General features: G+C 56.3%; 4 protein-coding genes across 5 annotated transcripts; 1 reads left to right on the forward strand and 3 right to left on the reverse strand.

Annotated features, from left to right (window-relative positions):
• The first annotated feature begins 1,514 nt into the window (after nt 1-1,514).
• On the forward strand, nt 1,515-5,248 carry KIAA0895L (KIAA0895 like). The gene is made up of 6 exons (XM_012811131.1): nt 1,515-2,084; nt 2,167-2,310; nt 2,555-2,687; nt 3,607-3,912; nt 4,010-4,107; nt 5,084-5,248. Exons 1-6 carry the CDS (start codon nt 1,515-1,517, stop codon nt 5,246-5,248), a joined length of 1,416 nt encoding a protein of 471 aa, XP_012666585.1.
• A 1,777-nt stretch (nt 5,249-7,025) lies between these two features.
• On the reverse strand, nt 7,026-8,225 carry NOL3 (nucleolar protein 3). Its single transcript, XM_012811132.2, has 4 exons — nt 8,162-8,225; nt 7,760-8,067; nt 7,257-7,610; nt 7,026-7,154 (listed from the first exon to the last, which is right to left on the reverse strand). The coding sequence occupies exons 2-4, from the start codon at nt 8,052-8,054 to the stop codon at nt 7,147-7,149; spliced, it is 657 nt and encodes a 218-aa protein (XP_012666586.1). The 5' UTR covers nt 8,055-8,067; nt 8,162-8,225; the 3' UTR covers nt 7,026-7,146.
• Nucleotides 8,226-11,200: 2,975 nt separating this feature from the next.
• HSF4 (heat shock transcription factor 4) lies at nt 11,201-16,400 on the reverse strand. Of its 2 annotated transcripts, none has more exons than XM_003799405.3 (13): nt 16,149-16,400; nt 15,428-15,536; nt 15,213-15,340; nt 14,988-15,112; nt 14,666-14,741; nt 14,383-14,447; nt 13,790-13,888; nt 13,411-13,562; nt 13,061-13,184; nt 12,143-12,248; nt 11,992-12,057; nt 11,769-11,838; nt 11,201-11,510 (listed from the first exon to the last, which is right to left on the reverse strand). In XM_003799405.3, exons 1-13 carry the CDS (start codon nt 16,269-16,271, stop codon nt 11,359-11,361), a joined length of 1,395 nt encoding a protein of 464 aa, XP_003799453.1. In that variant the 5' UTR covers nt 16,272-16,400; the 3' UTR covers nt 11,201-11,358. The 2 variants fall into 2 exon arrangements, with proteins under 2 accessions (XP_003799453.1, XP_003799451.1); XM_003799403.3 differs by having other exon boundaries at nt 13,061-13,288; nt 13,411-13,535; nt 13,786-13,888.
• A 1,159-nt stretch (nt 16,401-17,559) lies between these two features.
• Nucleotides 17,560-21,772, reverse strand: FBXL8 (F-box and leucine rich repeat protein 8). Its single transcript, XM_003799407.2, has 3 exons — nt 21,722-21,772; nt 19,644-19,836; nt 17,560-18,764 (listed from the first exon to the last, which is right to left on the reverse strand). The coding sequence occupies exons 2-3, from the start codon at nt 19,793-19,795 to the stop codon at nt 17,792-17,794; spliced, it is 1,125 nt and encodes a 374-aa protein (XP_003799455.1). The 5' UTR covers nt 19,796-19,836; nt 21,722-21,772; the 3' UTR covers nt 17,560-17,791.
• Nucleotides 21,773-21,827: the final 55 nt, after the last annotated feature.

The following is a 21,827-nucleotide window of genomic DNA, read 5'->3' on the forward strand; positions in this document are numbered from 1 at the left end:
CTTGAGCCACCTCACACAGGCAAGGCTTTTCTCCTAAGATGGTATTTATGCAGAGATTTGAGGAAAGAGAGAGAGTGTAATCTATGCCATTAGTTCCAGACAGAGGACATGTTCATTTTGATAATGCCTATTAAAAAAGTTGCATTGAAACTGACAACACTAGTCTAAAGTTTATGAAGGAGTCTAAGCTAATGTATTTGGATTAGATCTCGTAGGGAGAGTATAAATGGAGAAGAGGAGAGAAGTTTCCATAAACAAGCCCTGGGACATTCCACTGTTAAGAGGATGGGGAGATAGGATGACCGGCAAGGGAAACCAAGAAGGAACAGCTAGTGAGGTAGGAGGAGAACTAAGTTTGAGTGTGTTTGGAAAGTCAAATAGAGAATGTGTTTTGAGGTGAAGTGATTAAGTGTGTCAGGTGCTGCTGATCAATATTAAAGTCATTGGTGACCTTGATCAGTTCAATTTGGATGGAGCGCAGGGGACACAAGCCTAATTGGAGTGGATTTAAGAGACAATAGGAAAAAAAGGAATTGGAGATGGGTATAGATGACTCTTACTGCTGCAATAGGGAGCAGATGGAAGGAGATGCAGTGTGACTGTAGCTGGATGAGTGTGGGTTCAAGTGAGGGTTTTATTTCTTTAAGATGGAGAAATAACAGCATATGTTTGTGCTGATGGAAAGACTCCAGTAGAGAGAAAGAGACTGATGATGTAGGAGAGAAGAGAAATGCTGAAATTGCATCCCTGGGAAGGCAAGGGAGCTTAGAGGCTGGAGTCCCCAGTCAGTCTCTGGGGAGAGACTGGATTGGCCTGAGCCCTGGCACAGAGTCAGGGGTTGAGTTCCCTGACCCTGGCCTTGGATGACCACCAGAAAGATGCCTCAGATAGGGGACAGGCCTGGATATGTTGAAGTTACCCTCTGCTCCCAAAAGCAGATTTTAATTTGGATTTGAACAATGGCCTAGAGGAGAGAGGGTATAACCAGGAGGCTAGCATAAGCAAGGGGTACTCAAGGATTCAAACAGACTAAGGCCAAATAGTGAGGAAGATGTGGGTGGAGCCAGGTGGGAGGGGAGTCGTGGGACTGAGGGGACACCATGGGCAGAAGACAGCCCTGAGAACCCCCATCTATTATCATCCAAGTGAATTCTGCATTGTACCAGCTTCCAGACTAGGTGAGTGCTGAGCAGATGAATAGTGGCTCAGTCCTTGTTCTCTGGAGCTGAGGGAATTCCAGTAAATAAGAATCTTCTTCATCTAGGTGGATGTATAAAACTCTTGCTTTCTGCTTGGGTGAGCTTGCTGGTAGGAATGGCCACTGTAGCCACCCAGACCCCTGGCAGCCGAACCTGAGTCTATCAAGGGCCCAGCAAGTGTTGTGTGGAGCACAGAGCCTGCTGATCCACTGGCCACACCCACTCATGCTGATCTCCACATGCCCTTCTGTGTCCCCAGAGGTCAGCAGAGTGGGGAGTTGGAGTGACCTGGCTGGATGTGACCCCCAAGACAGAATGGTGCTGGACTCAGGGGATCAGGTATATGAGCAGGCACCCCCCAGCCCGCCTGGCAGTCCCTCATCTCTGCACCATAAGCTGAAGCCCTCAGACCAAGATGTGCCACCAAGGTACCCCTGGCCTCAGTCCTTGGCCTTGCCCCTTGCTCTGGCAGTCCCCTCAGCACTGCAGCCCCAGCCTGAGCGACACCTCTCCTCAAAGCTGCATATGGGCTACCGTAGCCACATGCGTCGCAGTGAGAGCACCTACACTGTAAATAGTACTGGCCAGCAGAGGTGTGGCACCCAGCGACGGGCTCTGTCTGGACAAGGACGGAGCCTAGGTGGGGGCAACCTGCGGTCTGCAGCATCCCTACCTCACATTGCTAAGACTCGAAAGGATGGAGGCCATGGTACCAGCAAGAGCCCCTGCATGTTAGTGGCCCTGCGACCAATCAACATGGACCATGAACGGGACAAGTTCTTCCAGTCCCATTACACCTACAACCCACAGTTTGAGTACCAGGAGCCCATGCCCACGGCTGTACTGGAGAAGTACTGTGAGGCCTCTGGACAGTTCATTCATCAGGTTAGTCCAGCCTGTCCACTTCACCCTGGTCCTGATCCTTCCAGGAGACTGTCCTAACTAGCTGCTATGGCCTTGTGTGCAGGCAGTTGGCATCATTGAAGCTGTTCTGGAGAAGTTTGGCACCTATGAACACTTTGAGGCTGCTACTGGGGGCCAGCTGCTGACCAAGTGCCAGATTTGGTCCACTGTGCGCAAATACATGCAAAAGGAGGGCTGCGTTGGGGAGGTGAGCTTGCCATATTTGCAACCTCTCTTCTACATGCCCCAAATCAGGGTGTCACATCTGGCCAGCTGGTGATCCCAGACAAATGCTTGCCCCTGCCCCAGTGAGGCATGAGCTGGCTCTGGCAGGAATGACAGATTGTTGTCCTGGCCTATTGTCCAGCCTGGCTGACTGGTGGCATCAGTATGTCCATCTGTACACTGGCCCCAGGGCTGGTGGCTATCGCTCAGAGCATTGCCATCTACAGGTTGTGGTGCAGCTGAGTGAGGACCTGCTGTCCCAGGCAGTGATGATGGTGGAAAACAGCCGACCCACACTGGCGATCAATCTGACTGGAGCCCGCCAGTATTGGTTGGAAGGGATGCTGCGGCACGAGATAGGTCAGGGTGTGGGCAGGTGGGTGGGTGGAAGGAATGAGAGGGGGTTGGGGGCTGGGAGCTGGGAGGAGCAGGGAGAGGTCCCAGTAACCCCTTTTGTTTCTCCCTCTTCCCTCTGGAGGATGGGCCCTTTCCCTTCGTGAGCAGCTTCTTCCTCCCTCTTGCTCACAAAGGTAGGCCAGAACATGCCTGCCCACTTTGGGCTCACCCTCATCTCTTGCACCTTTAGAGTGTCTTTTTCTGTCTCCATTTCCTCTCTGATTTCCCTTGACAGTGGGGGCAAGGCTGGTGAAGCCCTCACAGGCCAGAGGGATAGAGCCCTGAGGGTCTCACCAGAGTAGCCAACACTCCAGGTGTGGGTGGAAGCCTAGATCCTAGGAACAGACTTGGCCTGAGGACACAGTTCCTGGTTTAGGAGAGGACAGGCCAGGTTGGGAATAAGGGCACAAGACACTAATCACTATTCTTTTCTATCTATACCTCCTCTTCAAGAATCCTGTTACTTTGGGCAAGAGGTAGTTTTTGCTGGGGCATCAGAGTTTCTGTCAAAATGATATGGGCACTCCGTGTTGGGACAGGTGGTTTATGTGTTCCTTGTCTCCAGGAGGGCTGGGGAGATGTAAATTTGGGAAGTTTATGTGTGTGGGGGGCGGGAGGCTGGACCGGTGAGGGAGGATTGATGCATGTGAGCCTCTGTGGGTCCTTGGATACCAAGTTCGCCTGAGGAGAGTCTTAGCGTTGCCTGGGGTTGGTCTGGGGAAATACTTGTGCGAGAGCCTGAGTTCGAGGCTTTGAGGACACAAGACTCACGGGTAGAAGTCCATCCAGAAGTCTGGCCTGATAGAGTATGGCACTGGCCAGGACCGCAGATGGGTCCCCCGGACGCCCCGCCCAGCGCCTCCTCCTCTCTCTGTCCCCCCAGGTACCCACTACCTGCGAGGTGTAAACAACTCGCGACAGCCATGGCACAGTGCCGAGGGCCGGCTGCGGTACGGGCTGCGCCCAGCTAACCCCACGGAGGAGGGCCTGGCCAGCCTGCACAGCGTGCTGTTCCGCAAGCAGCCCTTCCTGTGGCGCGCCGCCCTGCTGTACTACACCATCCACCGCGCCGCTCGCATGTCTTTCCGACAGCTCTTCCAGGATCTGGCGCGCTACGTGCAGGACGCAGACGTGCGCTGGGAGTACTGCGTGCGCGCCAAGCGTGGCCAAACCGACACTTCAAAGCCCGGTGGGCATGAGGAAGAAGCCCTGGGCGGGGCTGGGGGCTGAGAAGAGGGGTGGGGTTTTGGGACACCCTGGGGCTCACCGCCCTCCTGCGCTCCCAGGCTGCTTCAGCAAGGATCAGGTGTACCTGGACGGCATCGTGCGCATTCTGCGACACCGCGAGACCATCGACTTCCCGCTGCTGACCTCGCTGGGCAAGGTGAGGGGCTGCGGACCTTCATAGGTCCCAGCCAGCTGTCCCTCTCCTCGCGGTATTCCCCGAGCCTCTGATTGGTACTATGGTGAGGGCTGGGCGCCAGACCTCTCTGGGTGGGGGCTGTGCGGGTGAAGGTGAGGCCCAAATGATGTCTGGCAGACAAAAGCGGGTGTTTGGCCCAGTCTGCAGGTGTCTGTAGATACTGCATCTTTAGGGACATTCAGGAAGGCCTGAGGAAGAAAGCTGGAGCAGTAGCGATGGCCCAGGTCCCTGGCACTGGCATTTGAATCAGCCTGAGAAAAGCAGACCTCATTTGAAGCAGTGGGGGATTGGGAGGAGGTTTAAGTAGAATAGTGGCTCAGGTGTTTGCTTTAGAGGCTCCCTATGGAAGGTGAATTGGAGAAAGGCCTAGAGAAGGAAGTGCAGGGTCGAGAGGAGAACTTTCTCAACATTCCTGCAGACTTGATAGTGGCCTGACCCAACCATGCAGTGGCCATGCACTTAGAAAAGAAACCAGCAGGAAAGTTCTTCAGAGAGTGGAATCCTTTTAACTCAGGGCCATCCTGAGTGGGAGGGTGAGAGTCTAGGCCTCCCTCTCCAGAATCTGACCTGGGTAATTGTTAAGAGAGTGGGGCTGGTGTAAGTGGCATCCAGGAGTTTACTGTTGGATGTGCAGAGGTTCCTAGAGGTATTGGGGGAAAGCGTTAAGGAGGCAGGTGGATAGCCATGTTTGGAGGTGAAGGGAGAGGTTGGGTTAGAGAGATGAATGGGGATGTAAGGCACAGATTACAAAAGAAGGTGTTGAAAGAGCAAAGACCCAGGACTGAGCCTAGAGGTACAAAAACCTGGGAGTGGGTCAGGAGGGGAGAGGAAGGAACCCCAGGAAAAAAGGGCAGTGTGCCACATATAGTAAGCTGGGACCTGCTACCTGAAAGCCACAGGACTCTGCCTACCCCTGAGGCCACCTCCCTCCCTGCAGGTGTCCTATGAGGATGTGGACCACCTGCGGCCCCATGGGGTGCTGGATAAAACCCGGGTGCCCCACTTCATGCAAGACTTGGCACGCTACCGGCAGCAGCTGGAGCACATCATGACCACCAACCGGCTGGATGAGGCAGAGCTGGGCCGCCTGCTGCCCGACTGATGTTGGTTGAGGGCTACAGATAGAGGCCCCAGAAAGAGGGCTCCAGATCAGCCCCCAGAACACGAAGCTGTCTGCTCTGTGCATCCATGGCCTGGGTGTTTATTGTGGGCATTGGGAGGGCAGAAGTGTTCCAAGAGGAGGAGCGGCAACATCAGAGGGTTTCTGTCTGGCCCAGCGTGTCCAGCAAACTGAGTTGCCCTTCTGTCTCCAGCTCTCTGTTGAGCAGAGGGGAAGTGTAGAGGTAGGAGGGGAGCTGAGCATCGATGGGGATGGGGGGAGGTTTGGGAATAGAAACTTGTTCTTGCATGGAATGTTTTTGGGTGCTTGGGTACTCCAGTCTCTCCCTTCCCCTACCTGGCCCCTTGGTGCTCCTTCAGCATTCATGCTGTCTACCTCTCACTGGGTCCTGGTGGAGGTTGGGATCCCTTCTCCTGGGGTGATTGCCTGAGCCTGGAGTCTTGGCTTCACACAGGTTCAAGGGACTGGGGTCCTGGTAGTAGAGACCCAGCTGGCCTGGGCTGTGCTTTCTAGCATTTGGCTCTCCCACCAAATATGGTCATGTATTTATTCCATATTTATTGTGCTCTACTTCCTGAGGCTGAGAGGCAGCAGCTTCTGAAGGTTTTTTTTTTTTTTTTCCTCGTGGTGTCACAGGCAACCTCCAGTTCCTGGGCTTGGGCGATTCTCTTGCCTCAGCCTCCCCAGTAGCTGGGACTACAGGAGCCTGCCACAACGCCTGGCTATTTTTTTGTTGCAGTTTGGCTGGGGCTGGGTTCGGTATATGGGGCCACCCTCGGTATATGGGGCCGGCACCCTACCCACTGAGTCACAGGAGCCACCTGCTTCTGAAGGATGGAGGGAATAGGACACTTGTAGCCCTACTCTCATTTCACACACACACACACACACACACACAGTGCAGGCCTTGTGAGTTAAACCCAAGATCTCACCTGGCCCTATCCCCATCCTCTCTACTGGCCTCTGCTGTTCTTGTTTTCACCAGCATGCTCATAGCTGGTCTCTGGCAGAGGTTGGCATAGCCTGGGAGCAGCCACAATTGACCCTGAGGGGCAGGCCCCCAAGTCCCTAGCCCCTCTGGGACCAGAGAGGTGCAAAGATGGTTGATGCTTCCAGTTTCACTTCTGACTCAGCTATGTGCAGTTGATCCAGTGTAACTCCTACCCTTGGCCTTAGTTTTCTCATCTGTAAAACTCAGAAATGCAGTTGGAAACTCTTTATTCATTTAGCCAATGAGTATGTATAGAGCACCTTCTGTGTGCTAGTTACTAGTCAGAACCCTCACTGAGCTACCAGTCCAGAGGGAAGCCAGTCAATTAAAACAGGAATGACAATGATGTGTGTGGCCTCTGTTTACCCAAGGTCCCTTCCCCTTTTCTAATCTCAACTTCATGTTCTGGGGACTGATCTGGAGTCCTCTTTCTGGAGGGAGCTCTAAGCCTTCCCTAAGTGGAGAAAAGTCTCCCTTCCCTTGCTCTCTGCATCAAGCCCAGGGGCTTCCATGGAGTTCAGCAGGTGCCTATACAGGCCCCCAAATGGCTCCTGAGGGGGAAGGGTGATGCAGCAGGAGTCGGGCTCTTGTCCTATCAGGGACCTTATTCTGAGGTCTCCGGTGTGCAACTTGGGCTACTGAAGATAGGGATGAGGACTGGGTGGGGGGTGTGGTGGGGCCCAGGGTTGCCCAGGTTACTGGGACTCAGAGGCAAATAGCCCAAACAGCCAGAATTGTGAAGAGAGTCAGGCCCAGACCAACCTGGAGTTTATTCACTGCCAGAGGTTCTAGGTTGGAGGAACACTTGGTGGGATCCGATCTAGCTCCAGCAGGATCCCAGCTCCTATGTACCTTGGGCAGGGAACAGCCAGTCTCAGTGCTCTCGTCTTCAGGAATCTAGAGATGATGGGGGCAGTGGTCAGTGAGGTGGAGCCCACCCTCTGCTTCCCAGGCCATGCCCTCCTGCCAAACCTGTGCGGGATTTGGGCAGCCTCACACCTTCGGACTCGTCCCCCTCCTCAAAGTCAGGCTCGAGCTCGGGCTCGGGCTCGGGCTCCAGCTCCGGTTCTGCGTCCGGTTCCGGATCCATCTGGGGTTCTGGTTCTGTCTCCAGTTCCGGTTCCTGATCTAGATAGGACTCTGGCTCTGGCCCAGCTCCTTCAGAGGCCTCAGCTTCCAGGTCTGTCTCTGGTTCCTCTGGGGTCCCGGATTGCACCGCCTCAGAGCCCTCAGGGACCCCAGCCTCGTCATGGTCTGAAGCTCTGGGCAACCCGGGGCATGCGTTTCCCGAGCCGGGTGCCTCAGGAGACCAATGGCCAGGGCACGGAGGGTCGTAGTAGCGGTCCCGGTAGCCTGGGGCGGAAGTGGGAGTGACTTGGGATCAGTTTACAGGCCTGCGGTTCCCTCCGCACAAGGTCGCCTACCTCTGGGGAGAGGACTACGGATCTGGCCACTTAGCCTTTGCCCCGCCCCCAGCACGTCTCCGCCCCGCCCACGCTCACCCGGGCCCACGTGCTGCCAGTCCCAGGCGGGGTCCGGCGCGCGCACCGTATGCTGAGCGCAGCGCAGCAGCTCCTGGCAGGCGGCCTCGCCCTTGCTCTGCACCAGCAGCAGCAGGCGGCGCACCCTGCGCTCCGCATCAGGCAGTGCATCCAGCGCCTCGTATTCGGGCCCGGTAAGCACGCCTCGCGCCAACAGCGCGTCCAGCAACAGACCCGAGTCCGCCTGCAACGTCTCCACCAGGCGTTTCCGCTCGCGGTCGATTGTCTCTGACGGCCGCTCCTGCGCGTTGCCCATGGTCAGGGCTGCACTGGGGACCCGGAGAGAAGTAGAGGGGGCTGAGGCGCTGGAGCCACTCTTTCCCAAGGCCCCAGTGAACACCCGTAGCTGGGACCTTAGTTTACCTTGACCCCCAGCGGCCAGTCGGCTCCGCAGCACAGGACCTGGAGGCCACTGCAGGAACTGCTGTCTCTTGTCTCTCTGGCCACTTCTGTCCTGTCACCTCAGGCCCCGCCTTCTATCACTAAACGTCAGCTGTGGCTCTCCTAGGTTTCCCATCTACTGGCTGAATGCTCTCCCCATCCAGGACATCCTCCTGAGCCCTACCCATCAGCAAATCTTGAGACCAGTTCAGACCCAGTTTATCCAAACTTCTTTCTCTTTCCCAAATCTGCTCCTTTAATCTCACCAGGCAGAAAACCTAGGTTCGACCTTCATACTCCCACCCAGCCTGCAGTCAAGTCCTTTCCAATCTGCTGGGGTTTCTTTCACCATCACCACTGACTTAAGTCTAGTATCTTACCTCATGGACCTTGCAGAACCCGGGATCCAGGCTTCCTACCTCCACACTCTGCCCTCTAATCCCCTCTGCACCCACTATGGAGAGCCCTCCTCTGCTCCTCTTCATATCCAACCCTGAAGTCCAACTTTCCCCTACAAGCCCTAGCCTTGCACCCTTCTCACCAACACCAAGTTGTGATCGCAGCATGGCCTCCTGGCTTTTCCTGGTTCCATGATACCTGAGTAGAGATACCTGAGTCTTTGTGAGTCCCAACTCTGACCAAGACCCTCTGACATCACCTGAGACCCACCTTTATCCCTGCTGACCTGGGGAGGACTTAGCTATCTCTTGCTTGATCTTGAAGTACCTAGGGCTCAGCTCATAAAAGCTATCAACAAATATCTGCCAATTTTTTTTTTTTTACTGTTTTTCCTCCATGAATTTCCCCATTTTTGAAGGACTGTCTCTACGAAACAGCAGAATACAATCTTTTTTCTCCATAAACCAAGGATTATGGCCTATCCTCTTCCTGACCTGACCTAGGCAGCAAGACCCCCAGCTTTAGAAGGCAAAGAAGTAAGGCCTTGGACCACTGCCTTCCTCAGCATACTCCTCTGCACTGGCCTTATTCACACAGCATCCTCCTGGGTCTCCTCTTCCCTTTGGTGTCTTCCTAACCTGGGTCTAGTGAGTGGGTCTTCTCTGAGAGAGAAGTCCTAGCCTCCACTGTGCCTCCTAGAGAGCTCAGTACCCCCTCCTGTCATACTATGCCTTTTCTGGTCACTTCACACCCTCACTCCCTTCCTCCATATTGAAGAGTCAGCCCTTCTCCCAGGCCCCTAAGCAGTGGCCAGACTACCCTTTGCACCTCCATTTCCCTTTGTGACAAGTACTGCTTTTCCACCTCTCAGTGAATCTCCATGAGCTCTTGCCTCTTGACCTCACTGTTGTCACATACATTTTGTAACAGTCCCTGTGAGTACTTCTCACTCCCACTCCACCACCCCCATAGCATAGTGACTTTGAGAACACTCTGGAGTAGGATTAATGTTATTGTATCCTTTTACAGAAGAGGAGACAGGCTAGGAGAGACCAGGTGGTAGAATTGGAACCTGGCTTACTCCAGCCTGAACTACAAGGAGGTCTCCTGTTTAGCAAATGTCAATCCTAATCATCTCCCACCCCCCACTACCCATCAGTGAGAACCCAATCTATCTGGTCTGATTATTCTGGCCACCTCCCATCATCCGGGACAGCTAGGCCCTTCCCCACCACTCAGTGCTTGAAGAACTGCTGTGCCCTTGGTGCCTCAGAGCCTTTGCTGATGCTATTTTCTAAGCCTGGCATAGTTTTCCCCTGCCTCCATTGTGTGGACTCATCCTCCACAGTCAGGTGCTTCCTGTTCACACTAATGCCTAAGTATCCAAAAGGTAGGTGGTTCTCTCCTATCTGTACCCCATTGAACAACATTTACCTCACCACTGTGCTAACTGACATCACTGCACTGTGTATGTGGAGGACCCTCTGCTCTCTTTAGCTAAGTGTGCCAAAGAGTGTCCCTTCAGTTGTAGACCACAGGAAGAGAGTGGGACATAACACCTACTCTGGACAGATGCAGAGAGGGAGGGCGCAGATCGGATTGTCCCTGATCCTTCACTCCTGCCATTACCCCAAGTCCTGCTCTGTGTCCTGTCTAGGGGGTACAGGCCCGGACTGGCCAGGGCCTTCCCTTTGAGTCTATCACAGCTCTAAAGTGAAAGCCAGGTCAGTCCTTCCCAGAGAGCCACATGGCGAGACGCGGAGCCGGGTCCCTGTCCTCATCCCCACCTCGCTGCTCGGGGTCTCTTTCCCGCGAGGGTGGTGGGAAACCGCGGGAGCCTTTGCGCATGTGCGACCGCCTGGCTCCCCTGTCTTCCCCTCCACCGGGTCCCAGAGCCTGAGAGTCCAGCGGCAGGGCGGGGCTCACAGACCTCCGAGCGTGGCTGCTGGTGGCTGGGCGCTGATTCTGCCCAATCTCGGTTTCCTTTCCCTCCCCCAGCCGGGTGGAGTGGTGCTCTGGGTTCGGCCCGTTTCGGGCGGCCCCACTCACGGGTCGAGCATCGGCGGGGCAGGAGATGACGGTGCAGAAAGGGCCGGGCAGGGTGGGGGTGGGTGCAGCAGCTGCGACGGGGGCGGGGCGGCCAGGGATGCCGGGAATGGGGGTGGGGGTTCTTCCCCGGGCACTGGGAACCAGGCAGTGCTCTGGCTGAGGACGAGCTTAGGCCGCTTTCCCTCCTCACCCAGAGATGACTCAGGGAGGGGGCAGTTTGGCCTATGGCTCCACATGTCCAGCACCCACTCTGGGCCTCCCAGTTGTCAGGCACCTTACATCTATTCTCTTGTCGCCCCTTCTCTTTTCCTGTCACAGATGAGGCTCAGGGACGGGAAGCGACTTACCCAGAATCACTGAACACTGGAATAGCGGAGCTGGATGTGACCTAGAAGCCCACCCCCTACCCTCGGAGTTAGCAGTTGCCACGCCAGCCCAAGACCAGAGCTTAAATAAGTCCACTCCTAGTCCATTTAAAGCCCTAGGATCTGGATGCTTCTATGAATGCAAAATAACCCCCACCCATGACTCCTGTGATCCCTGATCGGTAAAGAAAAGAGAGCAGAAACACAGAAAAAATGCAATTTATGTGCAGGGCTCGTCAGGGTAATAGAGGCTGTTGAGTACTGGGGGCTTCGCTCACCCCCCCGCCAGGGGGCGCCAGGAAGCCAAGAGGAGTGTGCTGCTGCAGACTGGTTCCTTGGCCAGCCTGGCTTGAGAGGCCTGCGTTCTCAGGGGGAAGGACTGGCTGCTGGGCCGACGTAAGAGGCCCTGCTCTCAGGGGTGCTGTAGATGGTTAAAGCCCCAGGGAGGCCAAGGGCTGGGCCTCCCAAAGCAGCCTGGACATCCAGCACGAGTGGAGCCCCAAGTGTGGCGTCCTTCCCTAGGAGAAATGGGGCTGTGCTAAGCAGAGAAGAAAAATCTCCTCCTTTCTTTAGGGAAGGAGAGTCCTGCCTGCCTGCCTTCTGCTCAGTTCGGATCAAACATCCATTCTCAATTTCCCACTCCCAGCCAACAGTGAGGGGTTGGGTGCCTCAAAGTAGTACTCTGTGGGGATTTCCCTGCAAAACACAAACTGCCCAGCCCAAGGCACCTCAGCCCAATCATGGCTTCCTCCCAGGTCCTGAGATACTACAATTACCTGGGCCTGGGGAATTTAACCCCTTGACTGCCAGCTCAGGCTCACCCCTCTCTGGAACCAAGGGCTGCATCTGCATGAGAGAACCCCAGGAAGCAGCTAGGGAGGGGGCCAAGTAGCTGAGGAGAATCACTGGGTCAATCCTCAGACATGGCTCCCAGAGAACAGCCATGGACTAAAGGCTTGGTTCAGCAATGCTAGGCCCCCTCCTCCACCCTTTTCTTACCAGGGACAGTTCCATGTCCAGATCCATCAGGGTCCATTCTCGACTTTGGAGGCTGGGGCCCAGCACCTTGGGAGAACTCCAGGTCAATGGTGTATAGATAGCTGGACCCCATTAGGTCCCATGCTCCTACCCCAGTGGAAGGTGTACTCACATCCAGGGGCCCTGAAGGATCCACACTTTCTGGTGGGGGCCGAAGCAGCATTGGAGGCAGCAGATTCTCTGGGCTTCGGTCCCCCCTCTCCAGGCCCAGAGGCCCCCTGTGCACAGAGAAGTGCTGATGGCCTGCAGTGCCCACCCTACATGAGGTTTCCAAGGAACTGATATATCAGGATTGAAATCCCCCAACATTTAGAAAATGTTAGGAGAGGATCCTCTTCCCTCATAGAGCACTTAGAGAGCACCTTTGCTTCTTAGCTGGAACCTGAGATTTGGGTTGTGGAGCTGGGTCTTGGGACATGTCTCCTTGTTATGCAAGTGTCAATACCAGTGGTTCTTAACTGTTGTGTACTTTCCAAATCACACTGGCAAACTCCTTTATAAAATATAGATTCCTGAGCCCTTCCACAGAGATGCTGATCTGACCAGGAGTTTTTACTTTCCAGGGAACTCTATTTGTACTCTTTTTTTTTTTGGAGACAGAGCCTCAAGCTGTCGCCTTGGGTAGAGAACCATGGCATCACCGCTCACAGCAACCTCCAACTCCTGGGCTCAAGCGATTCTCCTGCCTCCACCTCCCAAGTAGCTGGGACTACAGGGGCCCACCACAACGCCCGGCTGTTTTTTGGTTGCAGCCGTCATTGTTGTTTGGCGGGTCCAGGCTGGATTCGAACCCACCAGCTCAGGTGTATGTGGCTGGCGCCTTAGCTGGTTGAGCCATAGGCGCTGAGCCTCTATTTGTACTCTTTAGAGCACACTCTGAGAAACCAAGTTAGTACCGTAGACTCAAGTGACCAATCCCCCCCCCCCTTAGGCACCATGCAGAAGACAAACCTAGAGGGTAGGTTGGCACATGCTGGTCTATCTGCAAAAATGGCTCACAGGATTTACCATCAAAAAGGGATCTGCTCACCTGTCAGCTATCTCCCTGGGGTCCCTTGGTTCAGGCTGTTGGGCACTCCTGGGCCCCTCGGGGCTGAAGCTCCCTTTCCCTTCCAGGATGGCCTGTACCACAGCCACAGGCAGTGGTGGGGGGGCTGTCACGCAGAAGTCACACTCGTTTGGGGCCAGGGCCAGCCCGGCCTCGCCATCCCCCCCTGGACTGGCCGGCTCTTCTTTGAGCAGTGCCAGGCCCTTCTCCCTGCACCGGAGAAAAGCTTCAACCAGACCCTGACACTGACTTCTCCCCCTATCCCCACAGCCATCTGGGCTGCCTGGCCCTCCCCCACAAGCTCCCCAGAAGGCAGTTCCTGTCCTCCTTACCTCCTGCCACCACTGGAGGAAGAAAGCCTGGTTCCTTCAGGGGATGGGGAGTCTTCTGGGATGTCAGAGATGATGGGGCCCCTGGCCCTGTGAGGGCTAAGTCCCAAGGTAGCCTCTGGGAGGGGCTGTAAGTAGAAAGGCTAGGCCGGGCCCTTGGCCTCTAGGCACAGGGAGAGCCAGCACCCTACCCACACCCACCTGGACCAGGTCTTAGAAAGAAGGTTTGAGGGAGGAGGCTCAGTCCATGCTGGGGAGCCTGGGTCTGTTTGGGGGAAAGGCTGGCTTCCATCCTTTCTTCTTTTGGGGGAATGGGGAGAGAGAATGGGCTCTCCATAAGCCCAAATATGACCTAGGGAAGGGGGAAGAAAAACCTACCGACTGGATGAAGTAGGGGTCCTGTAGGAGAGTGCCAGGTAGGGAGCAGGCATTGAATTTGGCAGGTGCAGGGCATGTGCTCCCTTCATCTAACATCAGAGACCTATGTGAGGTGACCAGGACATAAGCAGGTTCAGCCCCCATGCCCCTCAGCCTGCACTTCCCTCCCTCCCTCCCTCAGGCCCCAGCAGCCAAGTCAGCAGAGCTGAGGCCCCGTTGCCAGGGCATCAGTCACATGCTGGAGGTGGAAGGGGCTCCCCCCAGAGATGGGGGCCCTTTGGGGTAGAGAGGTGAGGAAGGGAGCATAGTGTGAGCCCAAGGCTCTCTGCCATTGGGAAGCTTTGGGGGGATGGTGAGAAATGAGCTGCTGGGTGGAGATTTGGGGCGAAGGTCCTGGAACAGTGGATCTGGAAGTGGGGGTACCTGGTGGTTGAGTTGAGGGGAGAAGAAGAGGGAGTAAGGGAGCCTATAGTGCAGGGAGAGGAGTGAGGATTCCTGGGGAAGGAGTTTGTGGAGGTGTTCCTGCTAAGGACCTCTGTAGGTGAGAGTCTTGGACGTAGGGAAGTGGGTGTGAGCACCCCTGGCTGTCTCACTCACAGCTTTCTCTTGGCTCCCGCACTGCTGGGCCCCGCCTGAAGTGGCCCAAAGAGACACTGGATCAGCTGAAGAGAAAGCAAAGGGCTAATTTGTACTTCAGGCCTTGACCCCAGGGCTTAGCAAGGCACTTCCGGGAGGGTGCAGGAGTGTGGGGGAAGGAGGAGGTAAGTGGCTCATTAGGACGGGGGGGGGGGGGGGGCCGGGCCCGGGGGGGGGGGGGGGGGGGGCAAGGGGCTAAGGGGGTGTAGTGTGGAGGAGAAACCAGATAGTGGGAGAGGAACACCTTGCCAATGACCCGGTGCTGCTGACCGTGGCTCTGCCGCAGAGTCACCACCTCTCGCCACAAGATCTCGTTCTGCCTAGGGGAAAGGGTGAGAGGGTGCTGAGGCATCTGAGAGTTCTCCCAATCACTGCCCCCTACCCCCGCCAAATGCCAGACACGCACCACTACCCCAGGATCATCTATCCTATAGAGACCAGAATTTCACAGCTCAGCCCAGTTGTCAGGATGGAGAGACACCAAGGCCCAAGCGTAGAAGGGGCTGCGGCAGAGCCCTCTTACCCCAGCACCCAGCCTCGCCTTCCCCCGCCTCCGCCTCCCGTACTGCCTGAGTTCCCGCAGCCGCGTCTCGGTGCTCTCCTGCACGCCCCGCAAAGCCTGCACCTCGCCCAGTAGTCGGCCCAAGTCCTCGGGGCGCCAGCGGCCATCGTCGCCTCTCAGCGCGGGCACCTGCGGGTGGGAGGCACAGTCGGGATAGGGTCGTACTGAATCAGGCGGGCGGTCCCAACACCCCTATTTGGGTTTGTTCCTTCCCGCAGGCCGCCCGCACCTTGCGCCGTACGCGCTCCAGGAGCTGCTCGCGGCCGCGCACAAAGCTAGGGTGCTGGAACTCAACATGGTCGCGCTCCGGCCTGAGCAGTCCGCCCTGCTCGATGCTCACCACCTTTCGAAAACCGTCTGGCGAGTGGGCCATGGGGGTGTAAGTCGCCCCATCCCCAGTACCATGTCACCCACACCCGCTTCCCGCTGCCCCTGAGGACTCACACATGTTGAGTTGTCGCACAAAGCTAGCCATGTTGCTGTGCTTGAAATACTGGGGCAGCACTTCCTTGGCGAAGCGGCTCTGATCGCTAACGAGGAAACTGGTCCCGCTCTACTGAGAATGCCGCCCGCCCACCGTGCAGGCGGAGACCAGACCCTGTGAGTGGTGTCCGCCCACGGCCAGGCCCGCGCTCTGGCGCTCACGCACACACACCCACTCTGGGTCCCGGCTTGCCGCTTATCTCCATATGGGACGAGGCCAGGCCAGAACCAGCTCCGAGGCCTAGCCTGGGGCCACCACAGTGAGTCCCTACCCCCATCAGACCCACACTCGGTACACAGTTCTCACAATCGAGGAGCTGAGGCCGGCTCGGGTTCTAGCCCGGGGCGGGTCCCAGACCCTCGACGTGACCCTGAGCTCCAACCAGACCATCCCCTTCTTTCTTTTGGCCTCTTGTTTTCCGGATGGGGTGGAGTGGAATCTCAATGACCTAAGATCCCTCAGGCGCTAGGTGTTCAGGGAACTCCTAACTCTTCCTTGGCGGCAAAAGAAGTCGCCTCACCCCCATCTCTCACACTCCCTCCAAGGTGAACTACCCTGGATGGCTGTATTGCGGGAACCACAGCCCAGTCCCAGGTGGGGGTTGGGTGGCCATGGACGTTCATTGATGTGGAGAGACCCGGGGGAGGACCACTAGGGGAGTTAAGGGGCCCCAGCCCTCACCGGGCTCCAGCGGATCAGGTGGTCGGTGCCTGGGTCGCCCACCAGCGCCCATAGCTTGCCAAGGAAGGCTGGTACGGGGCTGGGGCCTGGTTCCGTGGGCAGCGCGGCTGGCACTTCCTGCATGGTGCAGTCTCATCCGGCTCAGCTCTCGGCCCGGCCGCACTAGCCTGGTCAAAGCGGCGGAAAGTGCTGCGTTTGCCGCCCGCTGGGCCCTACTCCGCCCCCGTCCGCCAGGTCAGGCGGGGGCCACGTGCGAGCCCGCGGGGCGGGGTCGGACAGCAGCCGTGGCACCAGCAGACAGAAAGGGCTAGCTGGACCCGAAGTGTGTGGAGCTTAGGGGTAGGGTGGCGTGGAGAAGGGAGAGAGACCTTAGTTCGAGTCCCACCTTTCTTTATTTTGGGGGGAGAAAGGGCACGTGTCCATACTGGTGTGGGCTGGTAAAGTCCTAGAGGGCGATGGCCAAGGGCACAGTGAAGCTCCAGGTAGGACGGGCAGATAGGATGGAGGACCGCGGCACTTGCCCCCCTCCCGCCGGACCCTGAAACATAGTCTTTCCAAGGGTGCTGAATACTCTGACCCTGACCGCTGCAGGCTCATTGGTACAACGGACCTTGAAGAGACTTTCCACCTCTGCCAGGACGGCTCGTCCGGCCTCTGCGTGTTCCCCACCCTCCCACTTCAGAGCCAATCCGGCTTTTCACCAGACACGGAGACACTATGAAGCATTTGTTTATTTCACACATCCTTGACGCCTCGCGGGCAACCGTGCCCTGTCTCCCCTCTGAGCTGGCGCCCAGTCCGGAGAGTGGTAGGGGTGGGAGGCTGCCCAATCCGGTCAGAACAGGCGGTCGTCTGCGGAAGTTGCTAACAGCTAACACCAAGTGGAGGAAGGGTCCCCTGGCTCACGCCTGTAATCCTAGCCCTGGGGGTGGGGGGTAAAATAGTGCTATCGTCTGAGCTCCAGAGTTCTAGACCAGCCTGAGCTAGAGCGAGAGAGCGAGAACCTGTCTCAAAAAAATAGCCGGGTGTTGTGGCAGGCACCTGTAGTCCTAGCTACTTGGGAGGCTGAGGCAGGAGGATTGCTTGAATTCAAGAGTTTGAGGTTGCTGTGAGCTAAAAAACGCCATGGCACCCTACCGAGGGTGACCAAGTAAGACTGTCTCAAAACAAAAATAAAGGCTCGGCACCTGTGGCTCAAGTGGCTAAGGCGCCAGCCACATACACCTAAGGTGGTGGGTTCAAATCCAGCCCGGCCCGCCAAACAACGACGGCTGCCACCAAAAAATAGCTGGGTGTTGTGGCAGGCGCCTGTGGTCCCAGCTACTTGGGAGGCTGAGGCAGGAGACTTGCTTAAGCCCAGGAGTTGGAGGTTGCTGTGAGCTGTAATGCCAGAGTACTCTACCCAGGGGGATAGCTTGAGGCTCTGTTTCAAAACAAAAACAAAAACAAACAAACAAAAATAACACCGAGTGAACTCAGGGTGCCCTGGACTGGTCCCAACGCCATTCCATAATTCCCAATCCCAGAGAGGCACAGGAGGCCACAATCGCGAAGAAAGGGGCTAGCAGTAGGGGAGGGCCGGGCCACCCCCGTTTCGCATCTCAGAGGTCTCACATGTCTGGGAGAGAGGAGGGGTTGCCCACTCATGCCACAAGCGTGGGCCGCCAGGGATGGGGCTCGCGCGTTAGTTTGAGCGTGTAAGCACGCAGGCGCGGGCAGTGTGCGCAGAAAGCGTCCCGCACAGAGGGTCTCACTACGCAGAAGCAGTGCACCTCGCGCAGGCCAGCGCAGCACGCCGCTAGCTCTTCGAGCGCAGCGTCCAGCTCGGCGGAAGCGCTGGCGCGCACCTCGAGCGCGCGCAGGGTTGCGGCGTAGTGGCGCGCCGCAAAGCGCACTGGCCCTACCGTGTCGCTGGAGAGATTGAGGCGCAGCGCAGCCACTGGCACTGCTGGCTGCAGGACGCACGTCACAATTTCGGCAGGCAGCGCAGGCTCTAACTCCAGCTCCACCTCCAGCCCAGGGTGGCGGCGGCGCAACGCGGCCCAGGCTTCGTTGGGCAGAGGGGACGCGCGTGCATCTTCAGGGCACGCGCACCGCAGGGCCAGGAGAGCTAAAGGCGCGCGGTCCGGCGCGGCTAGAACCTCCAGGGAGGCGCGCGACATACTGGCCAGATGCAGTCCGAGGGCGCGCAGGTGCGGGCAGGCCTCCAGTAGCTTAAGCACGGAGCCGGGCCCCACGCTGCCAATCAGCGTACTGTTGTCCAGAAAAAGGCTATGGAGCTCGGGGCAGTTACTTGCTGCCTTCAGCACCAGTGCGTCGTCCAGCGTGAAGGGCAAGCGTCGCAGGTCTAGATGGCGCAGCTCGCGGGCACTCCCGCAAACAGCGTGCACTGCATCCAGGACGTCTCGGCCGGCATCGAAGAGCGGCTTTTCTCCGCGGCATTCCAGGCGCAGGCTTCGCAGCCCCGAGGCACGGCCCGCCAGCTCGGTCAACAGTTCGGTGGCCGTCTGGCGGCTTGGCTTCCTCGATGGCTCAAATTCCAGTCGTAGGTTGCGAATGTGGTTCAGGCAGGCAGACATATGTGGCGGCAGCATGTCTTCCCTCTCACGGTTGCAACTTGTGTTGGAGCGGTGTAAAAAAGGCATTGTGTGTCCCCGAGACCGAGATTGGGAGAGAATCCACCTCTGAGCTGGGGTTCCAGCTACCATCCCACCTCCTGCCCCCACTCCAGACCGTGCCTGTTGCCCCAAGGCAGCTACTGGTACCAAGAGGAAACTTCCATCCTATCCTTTTAGAAGACTTCAGTGGAAACCCTGGCATGGAAAGCCAAGTATACTTAGGAATTGGGCTTTCTTTCTCAGCTGTTTCTAAGGAGTCAGGCATGGCCTTGGGACTGCTAACTTCAAATTCTGCTTCTGCCACTCCCTAGCGTAGTGACTTGTGGGAGGTGATTGAGTCTTTCTACCTTGGTTTCCTATCTGTGCAATAGAGATGATAATACTACTGCCACACAAGGTTTTTCTTTTCTTTTCTTTTTTTTTTTTTTTATAGAGACAGAGTCCCACTTTTTCACCCTCGGTAGAGTGCAGTGGAGTTGCTCCAGCAACCTCCAACTTCTGGGCTTAGGCAAGTCTTCTGCCTCAGCCTCCCAAGTAGCTGGGACTACAGGCACCCGCCACAACGCCCGGCTATTTTTTGTTGCCGTTTGGCCGGGGCTGGGTTTGAACCGGCCACCCTCGGTATATGGGGCCAGCACCCTACTCACTGAGCCACCGGCGCCTCCCCCACACAAGGTTTTTCATGAAGATTAAATGAATTAATGTATGTAAAGCACTCAAAAACTATGGTTGGCACACATATATAGTACGTAGTCAATAAATGCTAATATTATGTTTTTTAGTATGAGTGAATCACTGAATCTCTGCAATCCTCAGCTCCATAGACAGCAAGGAGGGAGTGGGAGGCAGGAGGCAGAAGGTGAGGGAGCAGGCTCACCTGATGTTGGTGTCATGCCACACAGTGCTGCAGGTGGCAGCCATGGCCCAGGCCCTGCAGACCCTGGCAGCAGCAGCACGGTCCCTCAGGGGCAGATGGCGAAAGATGAACACTAGCACCTCCTCTGGCAATTGCCCTCTAGGCTCAGCCATGGCCCAGCTTGGGTGGGGCCTCTGGGGCTGTTGGCTCTGGCCTGGAGAGAGAGGGATGTTATTGGGTTCAGGAAGGCCCAAAGTGTCTTGGGGACACTGGAGCCTAGGAATAAGCATACAAGTGCTGTGGCCTAGGAGCTGCTACATTGGTTTATAGAGCCCAGTGCAAAATGAAAATGTGGGGGACTCCTGTTTATGACATTATTAAGAATTTCAGGACAGCATCAGCAGAGCTTTTAATCAAGTATGAAGCCAAGTATGGGACTCTAGCCAGCTGCACAGGTCTTAGGCCCATGAAGTCAGTCCCAGATACCAAGGGTTTCTGGTTCTCCTTTAAACTACTTTCTCACTTGTTGAACAAATCCATATTTTATTCTCTGTTATAAGGAATGGCAACCCCCACCTATGTGGGAGGATGCTCAAAGAGCCCATCTCCTCCTACCCCTCTACCACACACTCAGAGCTGCCCAGCAGGCAGACTTAAGGACTTCCAGACTTAAGGAACTGGGCCAAGGTCAGAAGTGAGGGCCTCTCAGATGGTGTGGGGCATCAGAATATCCAGATATTTTTCACAATTCAGATTTTACGGGCCCATGTACTAAATCAGGCTCTCTGGAAAGTCTAATGCTGAGGAATCTGAATTTCAGTAAGCTCCAGGTGACAACACAGGTTGTAAGTTGAAAAACCCCATTCTAACCCTGCCAGTCACAGAGAGTGACTACAAGGTTGAAAAGGCAGAAGCAGGGGGTGCCGCCTGTGGCTCAGTAAGTAAGGCGCTGGCCCCATATACCGAGGGTGTTGGGGTCGGACTCGGCCTTGGCCAAACTGCAACAAAAAAATAGCCGGGCATTGTGGTGGGCGCACAGCTAAGGTAGGAGAATCGCATAAACTCTGTCAAAAAAAAAAAAAAAAGAAAGAAAGACAGACAAGAAAAGAAAAAGAAAAGACGGGAGCAGGGCAGTGCCTGTAGTTCAGTCGGCCGTGCGCCGGCCACATACACCAATGGTGGCGGGTTCGAACCCGGCTCAGGACAGTTTAAAAAAAAAATAGAAAAACTGAGGCAAGAGGATCGCTTGAGCCCAAGAGTTGGGGGTTGCTGTGAGCTGTGACGTCACAGCACTGTAACCCAGGGTGACAGCTTGAGACTCTGCCCAAAAAAAAAAAAAAAAAAAAGAAGAAAAGTAAAGGCGGGCGCAGTAGTGAAGACCTAATTGTCAGGGACCACGAACCAATCAGGAAGCCCGGCAGGGAGGGCCCAGCTGGATCCGCCCAGAGAGGGGCGGTTCCCTTTCTGCCTCAGCCTTAACCCGGGGATGTACCAGGAGCTTCTTAAGACGGTCCCAAAGGGCGCAGAAAGACTTGAAGTTCTGGGGCCTGGTGGCTCTGAGTCTGAGGGGCTCAAGGTTCAAGTTCTGACTTTGACCCTTGAGCATCCCTAGCTCCCGCTGGGCAATTTATATTCGGCCGGAACTCTGCAGACCCACCCTGGAGCGCAGCTTTTAAAGAGGTCTGGGGTCATTGGAAACTGCATCCTCTTTGAAGTTGCCAGTTTTGTTTTAAGGTGAATGAAGGTTTGCGTACATATTTCACACCACTAGCTAGTTAATTTTCCCAATCTTCCAGGCTAATGGTCTCTCCTGGGACTTCCGAGGACCTCAGCTGCGACTGTACCTGGAATCCACTGGCACCCGGTTTTGAGTGCCTGGAAGTATCAAAGATCAGAGACCATCAAGCCTCATCTCAGGGAGCGCCAGAAAATTCTGGTCTCCAGGGGGCGCCCCCTTGTTGATCCATCTGTTCCCGGCTGGGGGAAGTCTGGCAGCTCTCACTCTGAGGCGCTCTGACCTCTTCAGAACCGTAAACCCCCAGAGTCTCGTCCCAAAGACAGTTCTTCCTGCCGTCTAACCTTGGGCACCAGTGTCTTACCTGCTCAGCGGACCTGATGGTGTTTGCCAGGGGTTGGAGACGGGTCCAGAAGGGCAGGGGGGCGGGAAGGACAGGCCCGGAGCCCGAGGGGCGGAACGCGCGGGCG

Source organism: Otolemur garnettii, unplaced genomic scaffold (genome assembly GCF_000181295.1).
Source record: "Otolemur garnettii isolate 467f Iridium unplaced genomic scaffold, OtoGar3 scaffold00151, whole genome shotgun sequence".
NCBI lineage: Eukaryota > Metazoa > Chordata > Mammalia > Primates > Galagidae > Otolemur > Otolemur garnettii.